This window comes from Leptidea sinapis, chromosome 17 (genome assembly GCF_905404315.1).
Source record: "Leptidea sinapis chromosome 17, ilLepSina1.1, whole genome shotgun sequence".
Taxonomy (NCBI): domain Eukaryota; kingdom Metazoa; phylum Arthropoda; class Insecta; order Lepidoptera; family Pieridae; genus Leptidea; species Leptidea sinapis.
Window position 1 is genome coordinate 1760001 of NC_066281.1, and position 27703 is coordinate 1787703.

The window sequence follows — 27703 nt, forward strand, 5'->3', positions numbered from 1 at the left end:
TCAGTGTTGGGTAGTCCATTTATCGAGGAAGGCTATAGGCTTTTTTTCAAAATTAGGGATCCGTAATAAAATTGCTATTTTGTAACACAAGGTGTAAAATCGAAAACCTATTTTTGCGTGCGCTGCAAAAACTATTGACAATAGAACAAAATGATGTACAGGCTATAATATAGGCAATATTTTATTACTTATAAAACTATCGCGTGAATTATACTTTATATAGCAAAACAACGTTTGCTGGGTCAGCTAGTTTGTTGATATAAATGCGATACGAAGGTGGAATTCGGCGGCATGAATCAGGTGAAACAGCTCTTCGGAACACTCCCCATGATAAATGCGGTAGAGGACACAATGAAGCGATGTCTCTACGCAACGCCTAGTGATCGAGCCGTTCACAGAGCACTGGGTCCCCGACAATTCGAGCTGCTCTATGTTGCACGCGGTCGAATGGATCGAGCTGATACTGGGGTGCGCCAGACCAGAGATGACAGCAATACTCCATATGTGGCCGGACCTGCGCTTTGTAGAGCGCTAGAAAAGCTGATCTATTGTTACAGTAACTGACATTGATTGATATCAAACAAGGGCGTTAAATTTTAAAACTAAAACAAATTTTCAAAACAATTATTTTTATTTGTTTATAATAATGTAGAGAAGCGGCATACAACTAGTCCACTAAAATAGATGACGTAATGACAAACAAACAATTAATTTGAACATAAATATTATTGTCTAAAAGAACGCTAACACTACAGAAACAAACCGTAATAATTAAGGCAGCACAGTTCTGCTGAAACATTACCGTGTAAATATCTTACTGTAAAAATATCAAGTAAATAATTTTGTGCTATCGATATAATTCAAAATACTACTAGTATGGTTGTACGCAAAATATTAAGTTTACAATTATGGTTGTACGCAACATATTAAGTTTACAATTATGGTTGTACGCAAAATATTAAGTTTACAATGTTGTTGGCTCATGTAAAATCAAACCTTAATAGCAAACTAATGAGGTAAAAATAAGAAGAACTTTGAAAGTTCAAAAGGTAACTAAACATACTTTTTACATGAGAATCTTGACTTAGAGTCCTAAATATAATATCTCCACTGGTATATATAAATATACATAACAACATTTTGTGCACGATATAACGTCGATCTATGGTTCGACCCCAGAGAAAGCTAATAGACGGAGCGACAACCCAGTGACGTCATGTGTCCGAGTAATTAAAATTCCGACTGAAAGATTCAAATTTAACAAGTAACAGTTGTGATATTTTTTTTAAGACATGTATGGGTGTGTGTTATTGCTTTTATTATTAATGTATTACTGAAGGTGTCATTATTAAATTAAAGTCATGCCTCAAGTTATTAGACGTCTTATCTTTTTGCATGCTGCAGGACAAACTGACAAAAATTAGTAGAAGTTTCGCTTGAATGTTGATTTTGTACTTGCTGAGGCATTTTATGGATAAGGTGTATATAAATACGTCATCATATATATATATATGTATTTGTTTGTTCGAAAACTAAAGTACAAAAATATTGTTCTTAATCACTCAAGTCGAAAAATTAAACGGGTCATCATTTCTTAATAATTATAAGGTCATTAAATGTAAACAGGCCACTATATTGCTTGTAAAACTGTCGCACTTCTAAACGTAAATCACTGGTTGCTTTTTTTGTTCCGTCTATTATATACTTTGTCTGTGCAATAATTCCAATCGAACAGGCCGTCACAAAAACACCCAGAAACATATTGTTATATTTTATAGCCTCGTCCGAAACGTCACTATATCAATCCAGTATCGTGCAACATTTGTATATTTAATCTGCAAAATTGTGTTCTGAAAAATATATAATCCCTTAATTATCTGGTAACTAATCTTACCGTGCTTTAACACTATTTCAACTGTATCCCGTGGTTATAACAAATATTCAACATTGTGAAAATAAGCACACTTCTCTAAACAATCAAAAAGTTTTTATATGTACAAGCGGAATAATTATTCACTATGGCAACACCCATAACTGTCAACAAGGTTACTGTAAGTATACGCAAACACAAAATGACTTATTCCTTAAATCTCACTAACACGCTAAACATAATATTCAATCAACCCATAGTAACTACATAGTTAACACACATACGTAACTGTCATGGCCGCTGTCGAGCCCAGTGTGGCAACATAAAAAATGCAACTTTCCGATATAAAAGATTAAATGCTCCATCTATCATTCTAATATCTTAAATAATTGTGAATTTAAATCTACACGTCAGGAAGTAAATATATTTTGTGAATCGCTTATCAATACCTATACTAAATAACTATAACATTGTACTCTAAAAAATATGTATAATAATAATTATTGAAGGCTAATATGAGATTGTAATCACAGTAATGTTAAGTATTCTGCCCACATCATTACCTACTACCAGACAAACAGCTGCTCTTAATATTATTGTAAGGTTATTTCACGGAATATTTAAAACCGGCATTTTACTAAAAAGTTAATAAACGGTAAAATATGGACTATAGAATAAAAAGCGGTCATTAATCGCTCGCATCGGTCGGTAAAACTTTTTTTAATAAGAAATTTAGTTGGTAAATCATAAGTTGTCATTTAATCAACAATCATTATTCAAATCAATGTCACTATTTTAGATATCCCGTGAGACGATACGACAACATAACCCAATACTACCCGCATTATTTACATATAATATTCTTAAAAGGCAACACCAAAGTATACTTTATTTATTGCTTTTGTTTCTATTTGTCTATTCATTTAATTTAAATAATATCACCGAATATATTTACAACGCGTAATTTTTGAACTTGTAACGAATCGATCAAATTTGAACATTATTCAGTCTCTAGACAAAAGGTGTTTAAATTTAGAATTTTCTGCAACGTCCAATAGCGAGGCGACGCATTCGTATGCCACTGCGAAAACGACCAATACGAAGAGAGCGAGACGAATATATTCAACATATTATACGATTGCGTCGGTACGTTAGTGGCGTAAAAATCTTATAAACATATATTTTATTATCTTTTACTCTCGCAACACGATTTTAGTATAGTTAGATTTAAGCTCTGTTGAATTTGTTCGTATACAAAGATATTTGCTTTCGCTTATTATAAAATGTGATTTAATATAAGGTAATATTACTCTACGGTGATACAGTCTAAAGTTTCTAGTGAGTGCGGTCACTATATCAAATAATCATTTGTTAAACACTCATCTACGGGCGGTTAGAGCGCCTTACGACTTGCACAATATTTTACCTACAATATACTCTATATAGTATACATATAAATGCAATCTGCAAAATGCATAAAACAACAGTTATTTATAACTATAAATTGTATAAAATATTAAATAAAATCTATTGAAGTGAGGTAGATGGATGGAATTTCACAATTTGTGTGGATATACATATATATTTATCGTCGCCGTATTGGCCCGAAAATTGAGGTAGTTGGATGGAATTACTATGTAAGTTGCCCTACTATGTGAAAGGGACCTTACAACATACAAACTTACTACTCGCTAGATATATCCTACGAAACAATCTCACGCCGCTCGAGTCGGATGCGATGGGTCGCGGGTCACGCTACTTTAATATGGCAATATGGTATCACGACGGGTATTGTACAGCTAAACTCATATAACACAAACATTACACATAGCATTGTCAGCTTCAAGCCGGAATCACACTAAGCTGGCGTACTGTTTCTTCAGAATCAGGACTCCAGTCAGCTCTAATGTGAATCTGGCCTCACTTTGTGCTCAGCAATTACACAAAGTTTAGCCGAACAATAACTCATTTATACATCGTTAATGGCACCAACGATATTCCACGGGTCAACAATTAATTTGTTTAAACGTCGGATGACGTAACATAACTCTTAAGCACCTTTAAAAACCAACAAAATGTTGCTTACACTCATACATGCGTTGACGGTAAGACGTCATTTCATGAGGCCACACTTTTATTGTGCTCCTCCTCGGAGAAATCTTCTTCGTGCCCGCTGTGCTCCTGGTCATGTTCAGAATTTATTCTTCTGTCTTCGTCATAATTCTTGCTGTAATAATCCTTTTCCTTGTCCATGTCCTGTCTGTCTTCTTCACTAATACTGTCGCTTCTGTGTCGCTCTTTGCCCAGGTCTAGCGGTTCATCAGAGTCGCGCATGATGTCAGGCTTCCCCATGTTCTCCGTATACTGTCTCTGCATTTGCTTGAGGAAACGTTGGTGCGCGAGTGTGGTCGGTGGTGGTGGCAGGGATCCCATTTGGGGTGATGGTTCGTCGTAAGTTTTTCTTTCCATGTGCATTGCATTCATTTGAGCCAATTTCGCAGCGTTCATTCCTGCAAAATCAAAAAAACTAAGTAGATATTACAAATTTAATGTAAAATATATTTAAAGGCAGTGGTTTTAAAGGGCAGTGAGCCATCTATTATTTCAATATGATAACTTGGCTAGTATCTAACATTATAGAAGTGATAAGCAGCTCATGCAAAACTGAAAATGTAACTCGTAAGTTACATATCCAAGACGTTCGAGTCCGTCATTTTGTTAGCAAAGGAAAATCTTACCAAAAACATTCTCGTTGATGTACTGGAGGTAAGTGTCCAATATGGCGGACCCTCCCCCAAAGCCGGGCGGGTACTCGTCGTGTTTCATGGTGGCCATGCCGTGGGGAAGGTTTTCAACTGCTTTCGCAGTCACCGCTCGCACCGCAGGCACTTTTGTTATTGTTGTATTTGTGAGGTTATTGATGTCTGCAAATTTAGTATATGGTTAACGAGGGCATTGCAAATGTGGGTATAAAGAAAAAAGTCAAGTAAATTGTTTTAGAAGAAATAATGATTTTTAAATACATTGGACAAAACAACACTGTGCGGGTATTATTTCATTATTCAACACCATCATTTCAGAGGGAAAACGTCCACTGCTGGAAAAAGGCCTCCCCCAAAGATCGCCCTGAATATCGGTCCTGCGCTGTCTTTATCCAAGCTATACCGCGACCTTGACCAGATCGTCGGTCCATCTTCTGAGTTCAACAACACTATGTCTTCCGGTACGTGTTCGCTATTCGAGTAATTTGCTGCCCCAACGGCCATATGTCCGTCGAGTCCATGTGCCTTGCCACTTCATTTTACGCCAGGCATTACTTATACTATTGCAATATCGCAATAATGTAACACTTACGTGGTGGGGATACTGGAATACTGTCTTGATACTTGGATTGGCTGAGATCGTCGTGGTCATTGTCACCACATATTGAGCTGCTCTCCGACGCAGCTGACTTAGCGTCCAGCTTGATATCAGAGCGCCGGGGTCCGGTGGGAGAGGCGCGAGCTCTCAATTGTTCTGGTGACACTTTTACTCCTGCTTTTGCTAGTAATCTGAAATATATTAAAGTATGAGTACTGTGCTTATAAATTTCTTCGCTAAATATTTGCATTTTGGTTCTATTTAGACAGATCTAAATTTTGATAAAATATAAGGCCAAACTAATCTATACAAGATGGTCAAAAAGTTGTGGATCAAACACAATGGGGGATTAGATGATGACATCCGCTGCAAACAAATAAAGCTCCAAAAAATAAGAGCGATAGCTCTTTGGATTCGGAATAAAGTCTAGGAAAATGTCTCGAGAGTTATAATATGTATTAACTAGCACATAAAAATTTGAAATTGTTATTAGCAAATACGAGTAAAGATTTTTGGTTAATGAGTCAAAAACATTTAATTGTTGAAGAATTTTGTAAATAAATCATAAAAGAAGATGAATGTCTTTATTATTCAAAATGTGATCCTTATTAGCGACAATATATTATAGTTTATAGGAAAAAAGTGTTGAAATACAGGTGTGTTTTTGTTTTCAAAATCAACGAGTCGATTTCTATTATTGGTTTTTGTATCCGATGAGGCAGTTTTGTTTTTATCAAAGTTAGGCCCGAGACTCCTTTGAGTACTTCGCTATTCCTTATATTTTGGGATATGGCAACCCACGCCCGCGTGAAAAATTCAAATATATAAATTTTTGTTATCCTGAAACAGTTTTAAATGAAAAAAGCTCAAGATATCTCTAACAGAGCTATCTAAATTTTCAAATTTCGTCATTTGCTTTATTTTCGTGGCCATTCTAGAAAAAAGAAGGCACGAAGAAGAATTTACTCACTGGCTGGCGAGTTCCGGGTCAAATCTTGTGGGCATCTGTAGAACGGGTAAGTCTTTTGTGGAAATACCGCGGTGTTGTCGCGACATGTGAGAATGGAGTGAATTGCGTGATTTGGCAACTGTCCCGCACAGCACACATCTGAAAAAACATAATCAATCAGTTATTGTTCCATATTTAAATTATATTGTCAGCCAATGAGACTCAATTGGCTTCTTGGATACATTTTGAATCAAGCTTTGATCAGCATTCAATACCATTATGTTACAAGGTATTATTGTCTATCGTTTGTAATAGATTCTAATATTATCATTTATCATTTTTGTATTTCAAATTCATAATTGTAAATATACGATGTTTAAATAAATTTTTAAGTGTTTTAGGTTGACATCTATAGATTAGACTTTGCTCAGACTTCCCTCACGTAAAACTTAGTAAAAGCCTATAGTTATATTTGATTACGTTTTTAATAGTCAATTGACATCTGAAATTCTACTGAGCTTAAGCTAAGACAGCCCAATGCAAAAGTCAAGTCCGCGTTTTATCAAACTTAGTTAAGTTTTGTGTGAATAAAGAGCCTGAGCCCTAACTTAGTCTTTGCTCTCAGATCTATAGACCTGAGACATAGAAACTAACTTTTTTTTCGCACCTCCATGAAATGCTCGCTTTTAGTCCTCGGTATGTGGGACAAAAGTGGCCGATTCTCTCCCGGCAAGAAAACTTTTTTCCCTCGTACCAGGCAATAAAAGCGACCTTTTCATCCAGGTGGGAAAAAAATTGTATACGCACCACAGGAGATAAGTAGGACCTGCGATTGTCACCCTCGCCTTCGGGTCGGGTGTCAATATTCCGCGGGTACGAATGACCTACTATTCTCCGTAGGTGCGTAATATACCATTTCTATTAGCAGATTCATTCAGTGGTATTAAATGTTGCGTTAACCCACCTGTATCCTGGGCACACAGTGTGTTTGTCTTCAAGATGTGTTCGCAGTGTGTGCGCAGATCTGTATATTTTCCCGCATTTAGGACAGGGCCGAGGATCTGTAGCCCGCACTCGAAGAAGATCTTGCGTCCGTCGACATCCACCTGTTGTACAATTTTTTATTAAATCGGGCAAAGCAAACGTTGAAAGTTTTATAAAGATGGCATCTTACCTGGTCGTTAGGTCAGCGTGAACTGTGAGAACTTAAATAAGTTATAGAACTGTTTGACTAAGATGACCAGTAAGAAAAAGTCAACCAAAATTGGTATAATTAAACGTAAATCGAAAACAAAAAACTCAAATTTATCTTAGAAAAGCAGTTCCATAGTAAAATACACATATCTACTTCGTAGTTTTATTGTTATACCGTTTTTCATATAAGCAGACAATTTTCGTTGGGTAAAAATTAAATAATTACGTATATACGATATCACTAATGCAATCGCAACTAGATTCAATACTCACATTTAACATTTGGTTAATGGGACTTATATATTATACGCTTAAAATATATTCCTTACGATATACAAGATTGCCTCTTAGGCATCAGGAACAGTTTTTATCTACGCACTAAATTTTACCGATATTTATATCATTTTCGGAGACCTATACAACTTTTCCTATCGCATATATTTTATCGGTGGCACGCAATACATATACTTGTAGAATTATTCTCATATCAATAATATTGCCAAACGACAAAACTGCACTTTTACAGGTATACGTATTGCGTGTTAGTCAAATAATTATCTCATAATCTGTTGTAACTATTGAAAATATAACTCTTGTGTAAAATACATATTTGGATTTAGTATAAGTATTATGTATATATCTAAAAATATATGCGAGCGGAAATCACTTACTTTACAAATATTTAAATCATTCCTGTCTCTTTCTACGTTGACTAGATATGTTTTTGATTGTGCTCGTCGCCTACTAGGCACTAAACTGACTAAAAAATAATTATGTATTTGTTGAACGAACGTATGTTTTACTATTGCTTTAAAAGGCATTTGATTTCATATAATTCTATTTGTATTGTCTTATCTATGGTCAAAATATATAAGCTTATTTATTATATATGAACCTTGGTACAACAGATTTGAGCTATAGTTTTCAGGCACTTTATTTGTATATTAAATGTAAAAGGAAAGAAATAGGCCGAGGTAACAGTCAGAACATTGATTTAAAGCTGTGGATTCAAAGCAAAAATGTTGTACCATTGCTCAGGTACTGAGAAATACAGAACTTACATTTAAGAAGATACACATCAAACATAAAGTTACATACACATACGTTAATTAATTACGAAGACATACGTGAGTGAAGTACAATAGGAACTTAAACACAAACATGTTTACGTCAAATAGAAGCAACAATGGAAGTTAGAGAAACGTTTGGAAGGGAAAAGAATCTCTGAGTTGCTTTTCGTACACTATCAATGGCACCAATCATCACAAGTCAAAATGCGCTTTATTACTAGGTATTTAATGCTTAGACTGCGCTGGAATTAGTGCTGGTTCGAAGACGCACAGTCGGCTGTGCTTCGCGAATCCAAACTTGAAAGGTTCGTCTTCTAAAGTCACTCCAGCACCATCTAAGTTTTACTTAAAAAATATCAGTCTATTCTACTACAAAAATAATTTCAGTCAATTTACTCTACAGTTTATACAATGTTTACATGCGAAAAATTATTGCGAATATGAAAATGCATCGCGGAGATCAATATTTAGGGACTCTTCTATTCATAGTAACTGTCACTCAGTTCCGTTTCACAGCCGTATTAGCAAGTTTGCATTAACCATTTTGATCCTCAAGAAGCCTTAGTTTGCCCAGCCACAACTCCATTTTAAAGTTTTCATCTTTTCCCATTGCTTTCTATGCTTTATCCTCATGTGGTTCCGTACAGAATTCGGATGTGCGAAATAGCGTGCGCAGGTCGCCACGGGACAAACGGGACTGTCGCGAGGATAGTGTGCTTCTAAATGTCTTTTCGCGAGTGCCAACGATTCTAATGTTCTAAAGCATAATGGACACTGCAGCATTTCGCTCTCGTACACAGTACTCTCGGTTTTCTGGTAATCCAAATACTTAATAAGCATTTCTGTACCTCGCTCTCCTGATTTGATGAGATCGCCTATCGCCGGCTTTGCCAACTCGTCCCCAGGCGCGGCATCTGCAATGCCGACAGCACCATATTACTCAATGTCGAGAACGGTTGGCAAATCCGACGACAGACTCTACCATCCCTAATATATAACTGTCTAAAAATATTACATATACGATATAGGTATTGAAATGAGTAAACCGGCTATAGTTCCGTAACATGTGGTATTGGCACATAGCACGCGAGGGTCGGTCGGGTCTACCACCAGGCGCCGAGCGGGGGTGGCGGGTCGGGCGGGGGGAACGCGGGTCGCTCGGCCGGGAACCGTCTCTAAGAGTTCTGGCGCTGCCGTATGCCGTGCGCTTGCAACTGGTGGTTGATGAGATAGTGCTTCGTTTTGCACTTCTTGCCGCAGTGCTGGCAGGGGAACCACTGGTCGCGGTCGGTCTGCGAGTGCACGTTCAGCATGTGCTGACGGAGGTTCGAGGTCGACGAGTAGACGCGGCCGCAGAGCGGACACTGCGGCCGGTAGCCCAGGGCCGCCCCTGTAACACAGAGGCGGCGGTTAGTATGTGCGCGCCAGCTAAACGCTATTGTAAGTGTATCGGTCGGGGCCGAGATCGGGCGCGGGCGGGCCGGGTTCGCGCCGCCTCTGCTTCACGCCGTGTATCGAGTTCATGTGTATCTGCATGTACTGGCGGGTCTTGAAGCCCTTGCCGCACACGGGGCACGAGTGGCAGAGGTCGCGCGCCGCGTGCACGTTGAGAATGTGCTGCTTGAGGTTGCTATTGTTGCTGTAGAGCTTGCCGCACTCCGGGCAGGCGGGCTTGTGGGTCGCCTCACCGTTTCCGTAGCTGTTGGCGCCGAAGGGGAACCTCTCCTCGTGCTTAGCGGGGAGCTGACCGTCGCCGCCGCCGGGCCAGGTCGCTCCTGGGGCAGACGGAGCACGCGTTCAATTCTCTCTTGCTACCGTACATATGAATCGCGAAGACGCTAACTTATCTAATGTATTCACGAGGTCGCTTAACTTCCATTGTTGCTAAGTTATTTCTAATTGATTTTCGTTTCTCAATTGGTCTTTATCTTAGTTATAAGTGATTTGTTAAGTACTTAATAGTGACCTACTTGTAATTTAATTGTTAGTGCGATTTAAAACATGCGGTACATGATTCAGTAATTAACTTAATAGATTTCTTTATGTTGTGACATATCTCTATATCATTTTGTTTCGTTTACTGAATCATGATTGTTTTAAGTATGTATTTGGTATTTAACACTTACCGAAGTTATCAGGTATCCCTGACGGTCCCGGCAATCCAGGAAAGCCTGCAAACAAATCGTTTTTATTCTAAGACATTATATCAACACACTAAAATCATGATAAAGTTCGGAAACAATAGGTATTAATGTTTTGTTTTAAAGTAGCTGAACAAAATTTGGCAAATATTTACCAGGTAAGTTAAGAAGTCCAGGGAAATTGTGTGGCAGAGCGCCGTTAGTGTTGGCCATGGTAGCTGGGTCGTCGTAGTCCACGGGTTCCTGCTTCGTTCTGTTGTCACCTTCTGTATCGCTGGCGCCCGCGTCTGATGATGACTCCTCACCGTCACCCGACTGGACAAAAATAACATAGTAACTGATAAAAGCTGAGGGTTTTGAATCAGAATTTTAGAATCAGTCAAGTCGGCACCAGTTTTTTTCAAAATTTTTAAAAATGATATCACAGTAGTCAAAATTGTACTCACCAAGTTATTGGAAACATTAGACAGGTGGGGATTCTGCACGTTTTCTAGAGCTTGGCTGAATAAAGCGAGTTCGTGGCCATTGGTAGCCATCCTCTCTGGGCTGGCTCCCTGAGCTGCTAGCAGTTGCTCCGTCCTACACCGATAATTGAAATATCTTATAACTACATGATATGCAACTTGTAAAGCTTTTCGAATATAATATACTAGTGGTTACATTCTGCACGGACGCACGCCAAGAAGGTGAAGATATTAGTAGGATTCTTGGTAATTCTATGTATGGACATACGCACATAAGTGAATTTGCTAGAAACTGTCACGACCATAATGTTACCACCAGGAACAAATAAACTTATGATGTCTTTTACTCGACTAAGTCGAGTTAGTACTTATGTCTTTTATGGGGCGATGTATATGCTATTACATTAAGATCCCAGAAAATGTTCAAACCAAGTGTATTACAAAATTCAAAAGAATTGTTAAAAAAACTGTGTGGCAAAGGTTACTATATAACATAAATGACTTTCTTAATGATACCAGAGATTGGGAATGTAGCGACCGCCCTCAGGCTATTAAATAATAAGTTTTATTGTACGATATTACATTGTCAACATATTTTGTATGATTAAAAAAATCAAGCCTGCTGAGTTTGTTACGCCCGTTCTTCTCAGGCTTGAGGCATAATTTTGGAATGCGTGCTAGTTTTTGACATTCAATACGAGTGATACGAGTATCATATCCTATTTTGAATAGAAATTTTTGAATTTGAATAACAACAAAATAAAATTTAATCCCTACAGTAACAGTGAGCTACCGGGCGTCACATGAAAAATGTTCAAAATGTTTCTCGTTGGAAAATGTTCACTTCCACTATGTAGAGAAAAAAAAACGTTAAAAGTTCGGATAATTTATTGCTTGCTGTTATGCAACGCATAAAAACAGACCGGCTTATTACTTTAGTGTCCGTGCCAAGCTACGTCTTAAACTTGCGATGCGTATGTCACTTTGTTTGAGTGTGCGTGTGTTGCGAAAAATAAAGGCTAACTATTCGCCGTTACTCGCAGCTCTCACAGTCTATATACATATAAATTATCTATGGTTAAAAGTGAAAGTATAGTTAATAAATTTTAATCTATTGTGCCAAGTTCAGATAGTAAATTCAACAAAATTGTCTATTCTTGAATTTTTCATTCTATATGTTTGCGGAGTTTAAAAGGATATGTTTCGTCTGGCCTGTCTCATTCCCCGTGTAGGTATCGTAATCGTAAGTACCCAAAAATTCTGAGCGGCACTACAATTGCGCTCGTCACCTTGAGACATAAGATGTTAAGTCTCATTTGCCCAGTAATTTCACTAGCTTCGGCGCCCTTCAGACCGAAACACAGTAATGTTGACACATTTGTAAAGCCCTATTTCGTCAGAATAGGCAAGAATCAGTAATAGAAGGAGAGGCAGTTTCTAGGTAAATAAAAATGTAGATTAATATCGCTGTGCGATCTGAATTACACCTTATTGTATGGCCGCAAGAGTCCCTATTTCTTTAATTGATTTTGCAGAGTAAGACTTCTGTACTTGTACTTTTATATATTCATTGGTTTCGTTAAAAGAGTCCACGAGACCGTTATAATACTGAATCGGCGTTTACAACTCCAAAAATAATACTTACACCCAATTATTTTGGTATTTAAATTGAATTTGAATACACCCATTGTTGGAATGACCAAAGCTGCTATAGCCGAATCAATATGCTCAAGGTAATTTGCATTTATATTTCTAGAACCTTATACGGTAATTTACAATTAGAATACCGTTTTGATGACGTCGCTCAGATTAATAGAATTGGATATATTATTAATATACATTTCCAATAGATTTATTCCATAAATTGATAATTCATTTTTGTGCACTCTCGCTTATATGTTAAGTATTTTGAAAAGTAAGAATGGTTAAGTAATTAATGGATACTATTTGTTGCAGTACTTTCTCGCACACTTTTTAAAGACAAATGACAGAAATAAATTATCTTAGATGATTTATACGTCTAGATAGAGCCTCTTCCTGCTAGACAACCGATAACAATAGGCCAGGCTTATTAATTTAGTGTGCCTTTTTATGACAGTAAGGGACGAGACGAGCAGGACGTTCAACTGATGGTATGATTGATACGCCCTGTTCATTGCCGCTCAGGACTCTTCAAAAACCCAAAAATTTCTGAGCGGTTCTACAAATGCGCTCGTCACCTTGATACAATTGATGTTAAGTCTCATTTTCCCAGTAATTTCACTAGCTACGGCGCCCTTCAGATCAAAATACAATAATGCTTACACATTACTGCTTCACGGCAGAAAAAAGGCGCCGTTGTGGTACCCATAATCCAGCTGTGCAAAGGAGCAGCCCACTGGCAAAACTATATGTATACAATATATTTTTTATTACTTTTTAAGAAATATTAGATATTAAAAAGACTTAACTGTGAACATGATTCATATATCGGGTATATTACAGTATTTGCAAAGAACTCTTTTTGATTTAAGATAGTGGCCGTTGAGCTTCTTGTATGATATTTCCAAGAGCTCTACCTTTTCCGTACATATTATGTTAGAATCAGTAAATCAGTACTAATTCGCGTTCGTGCATTGCTCAAAATAGGGGTTAACAGACAACCTCAATTCACTTCGACGTTTTCACAGCTGTTACAGTTTATCTAGACGTTTTAATAAATGGTTTAAGCAAATTATATCATCCCTCTCTTTAAGAGATGTTTTACGTAAAATAACTGTATTCACCTGGTTTTCATTTGGGCTTGGTAAAGGTCTGATGATCTGGCTCTTTTGGGGGGAGGTGTATTGGCAGCACCTTCTTCAGGCCTTCGAGCTCTCCTGCCCTCCCTTTGCTGAGGGTCGCGACCTTCCCGAGATCCACCACTGCCAGTCTCCGTCCAGGACGATGCTGACTAGATTACCACATTCACGTATTTAAATGATATAAAAAGTTGCTTCAAATGTAATTTTAATATTTATAAAAAATTTAGGAGCTCATAACACTAGGAAAAACTCTGTGATATGTCTATTGTAATTATCAACGTTTGAATTGTGCGATCAGTAAGTTTCAACGTTTAGTCTTTGGGTCCGAAAAGAACAATATAGTTCAAAGTAATTAGATATCTTAGCGGGCCACTTCAGAGAACTCACAAAAAAAAATGGATATAAAGATATTATACAAATTATCCCAGAAGTGAGGTTTATCACTTTAAAATAACAACATTGTTAAGATTTTAAAGAGCGACATCTCAAGTCAATTTCCTAATATGCAAATTTTGGGGTTGAGCAGGTCATCAACTGTAAAGCAGATCCTGTAAATGGAGCCACAACCTGAGTTGAACAAGGTATACCAAAAAGTACGATCCATGCGTACTCGAACTGTTGGGCTCAGTTGGAAAAAGCGCTTTGAGGGTCTCCGAGGGGTCGTGGGTTCCAGTCCCGCATCGTTCATAAATTTTGATAACAAATTTAATTTGTTTAATTAATCCCAGAAGTGAGGTATATTACTTTAAAATACTAATGCTTATAATGATATTATGAATACTCACTGGTGATGCTTTTTGGTCAATATTTGAGATCGGAGTTGGTGGGGGAACATCAGTTAGCCCTCGGACCTGCAGGAGCTGTGCTGCTCTCAGGAACTCCTTAAGCTGTTCCTGTCCGATGTGGACTTCACCTTGATACATGAACCTGGAGTAACAGGAAGAATTATTCGTTAATTACCTATTATCGAACATATTATCGTACAAGTTAACCGTTTTTTACTGACCTTAGAAGACTTTCCATGTCTTTGTCATGCACGTCCCGAAGAATTACGATGGGATGTTGACATGGGTTCGCTTTTAGCAACCTTCTGAAGTAGGGACTGCAGGCTGATAGCACCACCTTAACAAAAACGTAATGTAGTTGGATTACATAATATATTTCAATAATGGGAGTATTATTCGTAAATAACTTTTAAAGGATTAAAACGCGTGTAATAGTTTTTTGATTTTTTTTGTCCATTGAATAAAATCATAACGGAGTTGTATCAGTTAGGTAGGTACTTGTCATGAACTTCATTGTCCACTAAATGGCAATACTAGAAAAAAAAAACATTGTAGGTGGTAGGTACAGTTAGAATTGCCCACTGCCACTTTAGTTCCCTTACGGAACCCTCAGTTTGGGTTTTTCAAGAATCCTGAGTGGCACTGCATTGTAATGGGCAGTGCGTATCAATTACCATCAGTTGAACGTCCTGCTCGACTCGTCCCTTATTTCATCAAAAAAAAAAAGGAAACTCCGAGCATAAGGGAGAGGCCATTGCCCTCATAGCCCATGGGCTTAGTTGATGACCCTAAATAAATTTATCGAAGGGCTTGAAGCACCGAGTGTTTTTTTTGTTAATCTACCCTGCAATGTCAATAAGCACAACGGATTAGAAATATTGTCAAAGTTACCTTGTGGGCTGTGAAAGTAGCACCAGCGCAGGCCAGCGTGACGTCCACAAAGTCCTCTTCATCCCGGAGCCTGCGGAACGAGGACACCATGGCGGAGTGGAAGTCATTCCAGCGGAGAGAGTACTGCTGCTCCCCCCCAGGCGCGGCGCCGCCTGTTTGCCATACTAGATTTAATGTTTAAAGGATTCTTCATTACATATTTGAATTACAATTTACATACAAAAGGTAATCAGGGGTCTGAAAGAGGTGAAGTGGAGCTTTTATGTACATGTAGTGTCTTGACATCTAGTCTGAATTGAATATGTGTTGACGATCATTGTCACTGTCATGACATCGACAGTGACATTAAGGGTACGTTCCGATATGCACTGCGACCACTGTACAGTGTGACGTCAATTTAGTATACTGTGAAGCCGTTCCTTTATACTGGTTACTATTTAAATCGGAACGCAATCCCGCGTATACTGTCAGCTGCATTTTTTGACGCAGCATTAAAATGAGTGTATTAAAATTTTCTAGTTCATTAAAAAAACTGTTGTTGGAGTACTGTGAAATTAAAATGATTTAGGATTAAACTGTAGGTATTGTTTATAAAACGTTAGGCACTCGAGTGGTTTTGACTGATCACATGATCAAAGTACTGCGAGTACCTTACATAGAAAACGCCAGTGCTCACAGTAGAATATGGCGGCGATTTATGACGTCATATTTCCGTAGGGTACTGCGGCAGTATACTGGCAGTCCATAACGGAACGAATTTTTCTACAGTGATAGCACTGTGCAGTGCTCGCAGTGCATATCGGAACATACCCTAAGTGCTATATAAAGATTAAAGAATGCACAGCATTACGAGAACGCCAGTTGCAATCGGTTATCGGTTGGGAGTGGACGACATGACGAACATTCGTTTTATCCGTGACCAAACGCAAGACATTACAGTACACTTTAGCATAAATCCAAAATCATCAGACATCATGCACAAAGTTTTAAATATAACTGTACATATATTTAGAGAATGTTAAAATTTTAAATCTTGTGCTTATTTATTTATTTATTGACACACCAACAGCATTACATACAAAACATTAAAAATAATTATGGTCTTATAGGTTTATAATCTGGTATGAATGCCAGTTACTGGTGCATACACCACTCTCATTGCAAGACATTAATTAAAATACAAAATACAGTTCGACCTACAAATTTAACAAGGATTTTAAGCAAATTACTAACAATAATAGATACAATATAACGAAGAAATAGTTTGTATGAATATCAACTAAAATATTATTATTATTTACAAACAGAAATGTGCGGTTAGTTTTTTTTTCAGACTTGTCACTGTGTCATGAAAAATATCAAAATCTTTTATGGACGCGGAAAATCGATTGTACTCAGAACACATCCTTGATAATGGAGAATGTTAAAAGGCATTTGTCCTACTTACTGGTTCCACAAGTATGTTAGTAATCGGATTTCGTGGATATCTATACGGGATTTTGAAATTTATTTTATCCAGCAATTCACTGCACGCTGTCTGTCCTGATAACAGCTTTTTGAGGAATGTTAGATCCTTGTGTTTATATAGTTTCAAAATATGAAGAATAATGTTTGAACGTCTATGTGTTTGTTTGTTGTTATGAACTCGTCCTTATTCATGTTCGCGCTTGCCAAATGTTTTTATATATTTTTTTAAAGCGATGTTAATAATCTAAAAAATATATTTTAATAAATATGTTACGTATTCACTATTGGCAACCACTAACCTACTATTTCATGAAATAAACAGTAACAAAATTCAATTATGTTTTTTTTTTCAAGAAACTTACTTCCACATACAACCAAGCAATGGAATGAGCTTCCTTGTGCGGTGTTTCCAGGATGATACGACAAGGGCACCTTAAAAAAAGCGCTTACACCTTTCGAAAAGGCTGGTGACGTTCCTGTGATTCCTCTGGTGTTGCAAGAGAATGTGGGTGGCGGTGATCACTTAACATCAGGTGCCCTTGTTTCTTTTGTCCTCCTCATCCATAAAACAATAAAATTTGAAGTGAAAACTTAGAACTTTTAGTATTAAAATTTCATATAATGTTTAAAAACAATTAAATTATTAATTTAATTAATACTTAATAAAACAAAAACCCTATTTCAACAATGTATATACACATTGAACTTTTCACAAATTCATTTCATTTAGCAGTAATGTGCTGTAACATGTACTGCTTTTAGTATTTCCGGGACGCAAACTCACGAGATTTCACCCATCCAAAAAGTGTGTAACTATATATATATTTTTTTTATTATTTATTTATCGCATGCACCAGTCATGACCATGTCGGTGACGCGAACACAAGATTTTTATTTATTTTCAGAAATTTTCACTTCAAAAATAATAATATTGAGACATAGCCATATGTGAAACTCATTGTCTACTGCTATTATAACATATATTAAAATCTATTTCTTATTATATTTCCTAACCAAATTCCTAATAACTGTCATAACCATATTGTTAATACCAGGAACAGACATAAACTTATAATGCCTACTACTCGGATAAGCCGAGTTAGTAAGTCTTTTGTGGGGTGGTGTATATGCTTTTACAACAAGATCCCAGAAAATGTTACTTTGACATAAATTAATTTCTTAATGATACCACAGATTGGGAATGTAGCGACCGCCCTCAGGCTATTAAATAATAAGTGTAATAGTACGATATTACCTTGTTACCATTTTTTTATGAAATTTTTTAAAAGCCCGCTGAGTTTGTTGCGCTCGATCTTCTCAGGTCTGAGGCATTCTACCATTGACGACCTATATAGCCGAATGGTTAGTGACCCTGACTACTAAACTAGAGGTCCCGGGTTCGAATCCCGGTAGGTGCAATCATTTATATGATGAATATAGATGTTTGTTACCGAGTCATGGACGTTTATGTGTATTTATGTATGTTTAAGTAAGTATATTGTATTAAATATATCATTGTCTTTTGTACCCATAGTACAGGCTATGCCTAGTTTGGGGCAAGATAATTTGTGTAAAAGTGTGTCAATGTTATTATTATTATTATATATTCGTTTTGGAATGTGTGGTAGTTTTTGACTTGCAATATGTGATGTTACATCCTATTTTGAATAATAATATTTGAATTTGTATTTATCAATCGAGACAATCACGAAATCGACGTTTTAAACTGATTTTAACTTGTAAATGTACCTCCGGCCAGCTGTGCAATAAAAAGTACGATTTATTCCAAAACTTGCGAAACGATGAATAAATGAAAAGACATAGAATTTCAAATACGAATGGCTTGTAAAATTCGGGAGCGTTAAAATGTATTAAGGTGCGTTGTCTCGTTGCTGAGTGTTGCAACATTAAAAATTAGATTCTGTTCATACTGAGTACATAGTACATACGTACATAAAGAATCATCGAAACCGGTTGGCACGATAATGAGTAATTCGTAAATTTATCATCCACATACTATAATAGCAAATTTAGGACTTTTATGGTTTTCTCATGGATGCCACTGTCGGATCTGGACTAAATTACAATGAAGCCACACGGGAAGCACCAGCTTTCAAATAAAAAAAGAATTATCAAAATCAGTTCACCCAGTCGAAAGTTTTAAGGCAACAAACATAAAAATATAAAAGAACATACGGACGAATTGAGAACCTCCTCCTTTTTTGAAGTCGGTTAATTATTTTCACGAGACACCGATGAACGAAAGCATTAGACCTATAAGAAGACTCTATAGGCAATTAAACGAAATATGTTTATATTTTAATAATTCAAACAAAAATTTAGTTCTATGATGTACATAATATGAGAAAAAAAACTTATTCTTTTTTCAAAACTACATTATTATTTTAGGTGACACTGTAGTTTAAGCTACCTCTAGAAATAAAAAACTTACTACAGAAACTGATTACTGGACTCCTCTTTAAATGGTTAATCGACATAAAAATTATAGTGTTAACGATTTTTTAAATTTTAGTTTTAACCAAACTATGCATGCTAATTTAAATTAGCCGAATAGAAGACACTATAATAAATTTAAGATCTATAATTTATACTGTATTCGACGAAATAAATTTCATTTCAGAAAATATCTAATTGTGACCACGGACGAGTAAAAAAATATGGACTCCGTGTCACCTTGCATAACAGTGCGGCACTAAAACAAGCCGGTAAACGTGTAAATACATAGCCGCACACACACACTTACACTAATATAAGCCGATCGGCCGCCATTATGAGATTTGCCATCGTCTGTGACAAATCAGTTTGCGTCGCAATAAAATATTTTAAAAATGCCGTCGTGCGCTGTGAAAAAGAGTAAAAACAATACCTACTATAAAAGTATTTGTGGATATATGATTACTTAAGGGAGAAAAAATTGTCTATATGGTATACCCTGTAACCGCACACACACTAGCATAAAGGTGCTTCACTTGCTAATATCACGGCGCGGAGTCGTTCTTTTTTTACTAGTCCGTGATTCCGACTCTAATTTTAATTTCTAATGTCGAGCTACCTTACTTATTTTTATATAGTTAGTAGCTGGCCCGGCAAGCGTTGTATTCCTATATCAATTAATTAAAAAAAAAATGCAATATTTTTTTTTGTGGTAAATAAATTGATTACGACCGATTCTCAGATACCTACAAATGTCATGAAAATCGATTAAGGCGTTTCGGAGGAGTATGTATGTAAGATGTTCATATATGAGGAAAATGTATATGTATGTAACTAATATTGTGACATGAGAATTTTATACATAACTAGCTGACCCAGCAAACGTTGTATTGCCATATAAAGTAATAAGAAAAAAAAATTTTGGGGTATAAAAAATAGATGACGACCGATTCTCAGACCTACCAAATATTAAATCGTACATAAAATCTACCAACTATAGGTAGCTAAAATTAAGATTTTTTTACCTCTGGAGAACGATATAAAGAAAGACGGGGGACACATCAAAGGAAAAACAAAATTGTTGTTTTTATTTAATTCCCCTTTTCATTTTATTCACCTTTTAAACCTTCTCTGGACTTCCACAAATAATACCAAAATTAGCCATATCGATCCAGCCGTTCTCGAGTTTTAGCAAGACTAACGAACAGCAATTCATTTTTATATTTATAGATTATTTTGTAGAGAAATTTAAAAAAAACAATTTCCAATTCTAAAACAAACAAACGAAATTGCCTCTTTGTTTTCCCACTTGCTTTAATTTGGAGATACCTTGTCATGACGACCCGCAGGCCTACTGCGTATCTAAGTTTACAGGTAATAGTGATGATCACTTGACGAAGTGTACATCAGTTAGTTGTCAAACGTCACTTTTCCTATTGATAATCGTCAGTGGACAACTTTGATGACGTCATGAGCACCTTAAAACTGTGCTCATCACCGTAACACATTTTGACAGCTGGTAATATCGTTGATAGCCTCGCCAAAACTCCAAAGATTGTATTTTCTTTCTTTATCTTATAGCCAATAGTGGCAAGAAGCTGGTAATCGGAAAAGAAATGATTAATCTTAACTATGTACATATTCTCGTATTACATTAAAAAAAAATCTGAATTAATGATATGATAATTAAAAGATTTTTGTTTCGTGCTAAATTCACTAATTGAACGTAATAAAATCCTTTTAAAAAGTAATTTAATTTAACATAAAGTAAATCTTCCATGACCAAAGGAACGAATAACAACCGTTTATTGCTAAATCACAACATAAATATTTTTAGGTTCAAGATTGAAGTCATATGTGCTTTGAAACACGCCAAGGGTGTTAAATCGCATCGTAGTATTTCTAGGCCTAGTAATCAAAGTGTTTGTGTGTGTGTCTGTGTATGTTTGTGTCAGTGATTGTGAGTGGCATAAAGGGCATAAAAAGGCATTTATTTTCTCAAAATTGATTCCTTTAGAATTCTTTTTGATGTCATTTCTAATAACTCCTAAATACTACTACCGCTTCGGAAACAAATGGCGCTCTGAGAGAGAAACTCTCCCAGCATTCTTTTTTTGCGCTCTTCAATAAAAATATACAATATTGTAAATTATAAAATAATCACAATCTAGTCCCAGGCTGTCCGATCATTTAGATATTCAGCAGTGGAGTAATAGGATTTACGACGGAGCTATTTTTTTATAAAACATTTAAATTTATTTATAGATAATGCCTGAACAGTGACTGGGACTTTATTATAGAAGTGTATACATTTACCCTTAAAGCTATTATGTATCTTATGAAGCCTACTAGAATTAGTTACAAGCAATCCCTTATTTTTAGTGTTATAATAAGTGAGAGTTTCAATCCGTTTTATATAGTTGTCTGAATGATGTTTTCACTTATGAATCACAAGATTAAGTATCAAATATATAGACATTAAGTTGTATAACAGTTTCGAGCTAAAATGTTTGTAACAGTTGGTGAGATGCTAATTACGATTTTATTACCAGTGGGAGGCTCCTTTGCACAGGAGGCCGGCTAGATTATGGGTACCACAATGGCGCCTATTTCTGCTGTGAAGCAGTAGTGTGTCAGCATTACTGTGTTTCGGTCTGAAGGGCGCCGTAGCTAGTGAAATTACTGGGCAAATGAGGCTTAACATATTATGTCTCAAGGTGACGAGCGCAATTGTAGTGCCGCTCAGAATTTTTGCGTTTTATGAGAATCATGAGCGGCACTGAATTGTACTTGGGCATAGCGTATCAATTACCATCAGCTGAACGTCCTGCTCGTCTCGTCCCTTATTATCATAAAAAAACCAGCAGCCTGAACAATTAAGCAAAAGTCCGACAGATTAATTGGAATATTATTTGAAATTTGCTGAGTAAAAGATGAAGGGCGGTTGATTAAGTACTAAAGTTAAGCCTTATGTTATGACATCTTATAATTTAATAATGTTAATTTTATTATTCAAAAACTGGAAAATTATAATTCCAACTATGGGCATGATTACGAAATACACTCTACAGCAGTGGGAGGCTCCTTTGCACAGGATGCCGGCTAGATTATGCGTCGGCCACAACGGCGACTATTTATGTCATGAAGCAGTAATGTGTAAGCATTACTGCGTTGCGGTCTGAAGGGCGCCGTAGCTAGTGAAATTACTGGGCAAATGAGACTTAACAACTTATGCCTCAAGGTGACGAGCGCATTTGTAGTGCCGCTCAGAATTTTTGGGTCTTTCAAGAATCCTGAGCAGCACTGCATTGTAATTGGCAGGGCGTATCAATTACCATCAGCTGAACGTCCGGCTCGTCTCGTCCCTTATTTTCATAAAAAAAAACTTCAAGCTTTATGAGCACTAAATTAATTATATAAAAATAGAAAAATGTAAGAAAAACATTTCCTCAAAAAATAATAAGAAATATTCTTATCATAAATCACAGCGCCATCTATTATCACACAAAAATATTATTGTAAAATGATATGATATTATTTTCCTCAACAATTGCGAGGACTAATAAATAATTTTATTATTATTAAAAATTTCTTGATTAAAAATGCTTTCATAATTGTATTATATAGTGCATAAAGTCAATTATATGTCTGGCGGGTCGTAGACTCGTACCTCACCGCTGGACTTGTACCCTGAGGGTGAGAGTTGCCAGGACCAAGCGGGGTTAAGAAAAGAGGGGGAGGGGGTAGAGGCGAGGGACAACGAACTCACACGGTTCGCATATATCTACAATTTGTTGGTAAACAATTGTGCGTAGCCAGCTAACGTAATTTTAGATCGATTTTAATTATTGATATTTAGCACATCACATTTGATATTAGCATAAGAAATTAACTATGTGTTAAAATGTATTTGTAAATACAAATCATTTCGATTTATCTAACCATAACTTTGATTATATATAATTCAGTGTAGGTTTGGGATAATGTCTATTTAATACCTTCTAAATAAATGATATATACATCTGCATAAACATCTATCTGGGACTAGATTATGATTATTTTATAGCAGTAGCAATGACAGTGCAATATTGTATATTTACCTAAAAGAGCGCAAAAAAAGAATGCTGAGAGAATTTCTTGCGCCGCTTCTCTCTCAGAGCGCCATTTCTTTCCGATGCGGTAGTAGTATTAGAAAGCACATCAAATAGAATTCTAAAGGAATCAATTTTAAGAAAATGAATGCCTTTTATCAACATGTAAATACCACGCTCGTCCGTTAAGGACTGTCATAAATTAAATTCGCTTAATGTAACACTAAAGCTAAAATTCTAAACTAAATAATATCGCGGTTTAAATTGATTTTTGAGTTTGATATTATGAAGTTTTTTTTCCTTATTTATTTAGGGGCTTTTAAACGTATTATAATCTAAGTACATTAACACTCAATCAAAAGAAAGTATTTTGAAGTTATTTTAGCTTCATCATCACAGGATAACTGAAGTCACTATCCAGCAGTTAATAGTGATGTGCGGATGTGTATATCGAGTATCGATCTATCGCCCGTACTACCGGCTTGATATTCGAAGACAACTCGATCGTGGCACTAACACTAACGTACAAATAGTATCAACTGAATGATAATAAGTAAATAAATCCCGAATTTGGTGGAGAAAACCATTGAAAATACCAAACATAGGAGTTTCAATTGAGCAGGCGGTTTTCAATTATGTTTATTCATATTTTAAAGCATATATCACTAATTTTTAATTTCCGATAAGAAAAACTAAGTACTTAACACGTAAACCGTTATGCTTTATATGTAAGAGGAAGACAAACGAGTGTACGGGTCACCTGATGTTAAGTGATCACCGCCGCCCACATTATCTTGCAACTCCAGAGGAAACACAGGAACGTTGCCAGCCTTTAAATCTAAACGGCAATTTGTCTTATAAGCTAGATGGGCTTTTTCATTTTGAAATGTGTTTCTTTGATTGCCTATACCTATGTCTGAGGCACATTATTTTGAATGGGTGGTAGTTTTTGACGTTCAATAAGTGATTTTAAATCTAATTTTGAATAAAAATACTTGAATTTGAATTAATAAATCTGTTTGTGTTAGCCATTGTAGTTGCTAATTAAAATGAGGTAAATAGGTACAATAATAGAAATTTAAATAAAAAAAAAAGCTATATTTCTTCTTTGTTCTAATTTTATTAGATTATGTATCTGCTACATGTCTTTTAAGTAAGTTATTGTATACTGTTTTGTATTTTGTTGAAGAGCAATTTTGGTTACTTTCTGCTTCCTGGTTCCTCAAAGTATCCGCCAGTGGTACAAAATAGTAGGTACTTAGGTATTTAGCATTTAGCCTACACTGCCATTAGCAACCTATGGTTGAATTTTAATTTTTTCAATGTTAATATTCAAATTTCCGCTTGTGCAGATTGTTAAATACCTGTACGTAACGCAATTATAAATAAATTGAATAAAAATAAAATTTAGGTACTTAATTAGGTACCTACTTTATATATATACCTGTAAGTTTAAAAATCTTTAATTTATGTTTTTTTTATATAATTAAATAATGATCTACTGTATATATAAATAGCTACGTATCTACTTGTGCCCGTAACATAGATTAATAAAAGTTGATTGTCCGAACGAGTGGTGATACCTGCCTCTTGTCTGTGTCAACCAAAATGGATTATTGTAAACCTTGTCGTACATATCTTGGACAATACGACGTATTCAAACATATCTATGTATTTATTTACCTTAGTTTTAAGTTAGTTTTAAGTTCTAGTCATTAGTCTTAAGTTAGGTTAAGTGATAGCAAATAGCCAGGTTTTCCCAGTTTCCTGGATTTTTCCTCACAAACCTTATACAGTATTAGTTTTTTAAGCATAATAAAGTTTTATCCCTCAACACATAGATAGGGTTGTAGAAATAAGTTTTCTGATACCTACATATATAAGGCTTAATTGTAAATTGCTTTAATAAGTAGATTATAAGTAATTATGTAAATATATTTTAATTTGTTAATAACAAATATAGAAATTTGAAATTTAAATTTAATTTTTTTTTATTCAATGTTATTCAAGTCTCTATAAGCGCTTAGCTTTCCTACTTACAGTCACATCAAAATTAGTAAAAATATATTAAAAAAACTAAAAAACACGCTTTGGTTGAAAATACAATGGTTGAAATTTAAAATGAACATCAATTCCTGCCTTATTATCGACGATGGATGAAAAAATTATATAAGTTTATAGAAATCTTATTTTGCAAATTGAAAAATGGAATAATTCTATCAATTCGATGTATTGTCCTCAGTCCTCGATAAGTCTTCGAAGTTTGAACGAAATCTGGTGGGTCATAATCGCGCCCAAATTAGTCGGTTACAAACAAACATACATACAGGTGAAGCTAATAAAAAGCGTGTAAAAAGAGAGACAGATACTCTTACCTAAGTTAACCGTTTCACTGCAGTATGATTTTATAAAATATACTAGCTGACCCAGCAAACGTTGTATTGCCGATATTAAAATGGCGATACAAAAGTAACTGTTGATCGTAGATGGGTGAAAATTTGAAGTTGTATGTATTTTTTAATGCTGACTCATAACCAAAAAATTTCCAAAAAAAAAAAAATTGGCGTGGACCACCTTTAACATTTAGGGGGATGAAAAATAGATGTTGTCCGATTCTCAGACCCACCCAATATGCACTCAAAATTTCATGAGAATCGGTGAAGCCGTTTCGATAGAGTTTAACTACAAACACCTCGACATGACAATTTTATATATTACGGATTTTTGATGTCAGATTTTTAATTAATTAGTGATCGAAATTTCATTTAGTCATTTAAATCAAATTAGACTTCACAAATATTTCACTACCTATATTTAATTAGTAATATTTTAATAATTGAGCTAATTATGACTTTATTTATTATTTTAAAAAACTTCCTCAATTATATTGTAACATTAAAGATGAGTAAGAATTTTTAAGTCGTAATATTTTATGATTTTGTGCAATCTTGGTATATTCAAAATATTAATTTGCCATTAAATAATGAATGTGTATCATACTATTTAGCTCTTGCATCTAATAATATCCAACAAATTGTAAACATTCAATAGATATTTTGATAATATTGTGAAAGCACGCGCACCTACGTTCAAAATAAATGTAGAAATGTCAACACGAGATTAATAATAATGGCGACATAGCGCGTTTATTTTCAGTATTGCTAGTTAGAATAAATTGTACTCGTAAATCGTAGTGCTCACCAGTTTCGGTCGCCATGGCCGAGTGCTCGGAGGGCGGCACGACGGTATCTGGGCGTGCTCGCAAATTAAAGAAATCCACTCCCGCGCATTCCACGCGTGCTCCTAGCGTCGCCACTTTTATTCCTTTTCTATCACTTCTCGTCTCAAAAATATCCCTTAATCCCCTCTCAGCGTCGCGCGGACACCATTAAGAATGCTTTATTTTGTTATCCTGCAAAATATGTTTGTTAAATCGTCTCGTTATCCGGAACGCGGTTTATTTATATAATACGTTGGGTAAAAGCGACGGTATTAACTTGGGAGACACATAATTCACCACGAGCTCTATGAGTACAACGTAATTATTTCGGGAACAGTTAATCTAATTCCTTGGAAAATTTTAAATATTCGCTTCGAGTCACATTCGAAACGATGACAGAATTTAAATGACTAAATCTAAAGTTAAATTTAACTGGTTTATATGATTGAATTGTAATTTAGATAATTGTCAAATTCTAACGACCGGAGCGATCAGTTAATTAATAATAGTGTTGATCATTTACACGTTACAGAAGTGTGCTCTTGATGTTTCGAAACTTAAACTCAACTGCCACAACACTTGGAAGTCCAGCGCGAAAATCAGTGGTCTGGGAGTTTGCGACCCGTTCACTGTGGGGTGTTAATTTGGGCCGCGGTGCAACGATCGATGTCTCGCCGTGCATCGCCACAATAGGGGAGGAGCGGGCAGATAGAAATCAATACGATGTCCATCATCGCTTGCACCCTCCCCTCAGTCTATCGCCTGCGCTTTGCACCCGGGAAATGCATTTTCGCGAAACCGTCGCTTTCTACCCTCAACGTATATTTAAACACGATTTTTCCAATTTCAATGTAATTCGTACTTTAAATTTTTCCGCTTTCGTCCGATGCACTGTTTGCGGATTGTGTGTGATTGTTGGTTACGCGCGTGCGGTCGAGAGCGCGTCACGCGGGCGACTGTCGCC

The 27703-nt window shown here is 35.9% G+C and overlaps 1 protein-coding gene across 4 annotated transcripts; it reads right to left on the reverse strand.

Annotated features, from left to right (window-relative positions):
- Positions 1-612: 612 nt before the first annotated feature.
- Positions 613-27703, reverse strand: LOC126969116 (protein abrupt-like). 4 transcript variants are annotated; one of them, XM_050814424.1, is made up of 14 exons: positions 27602-27703; positions 26721-26931; positions 15508-15671; positions 14838-14953; positions 14617-14758; positions 13811-13980; positions 11031-11166; positions 10740-10899; positions 10570-10614; positions 7144-7285; positions 6201-6338; positions 5225-5421; positions 4609-4794; positions 613-4380 (listed from the first exon to the last, which is right to left on the reverse strand). In XM_050814424.1, exons 2-14 carry the CDS (start codon positions 26734-26736, stop codon positions 3989-3991), a joined length of 2004 nt encoding a protein of 667 aa, XP_050670381.1. In that variant the 5' UTR covers positions 26737-26931; positions 27602-27703; the 3' UTR covers positions 613-3988. The 4 variants fall into 4 exon arrangements, with proteins under 4 accessions (XP_050670381.1, XP_050670383.1, XP_050670380.1 ...); XM_050814426.1 differs by lacking the exon at positions 27602-27703 and adding an exon at positions 27263-27497 and having other exon boundaries at positions 15508-15659; XM_050814423.1 differs by lacking the exon at positions 27602-27703 and adding an exon at positions 27263-27497.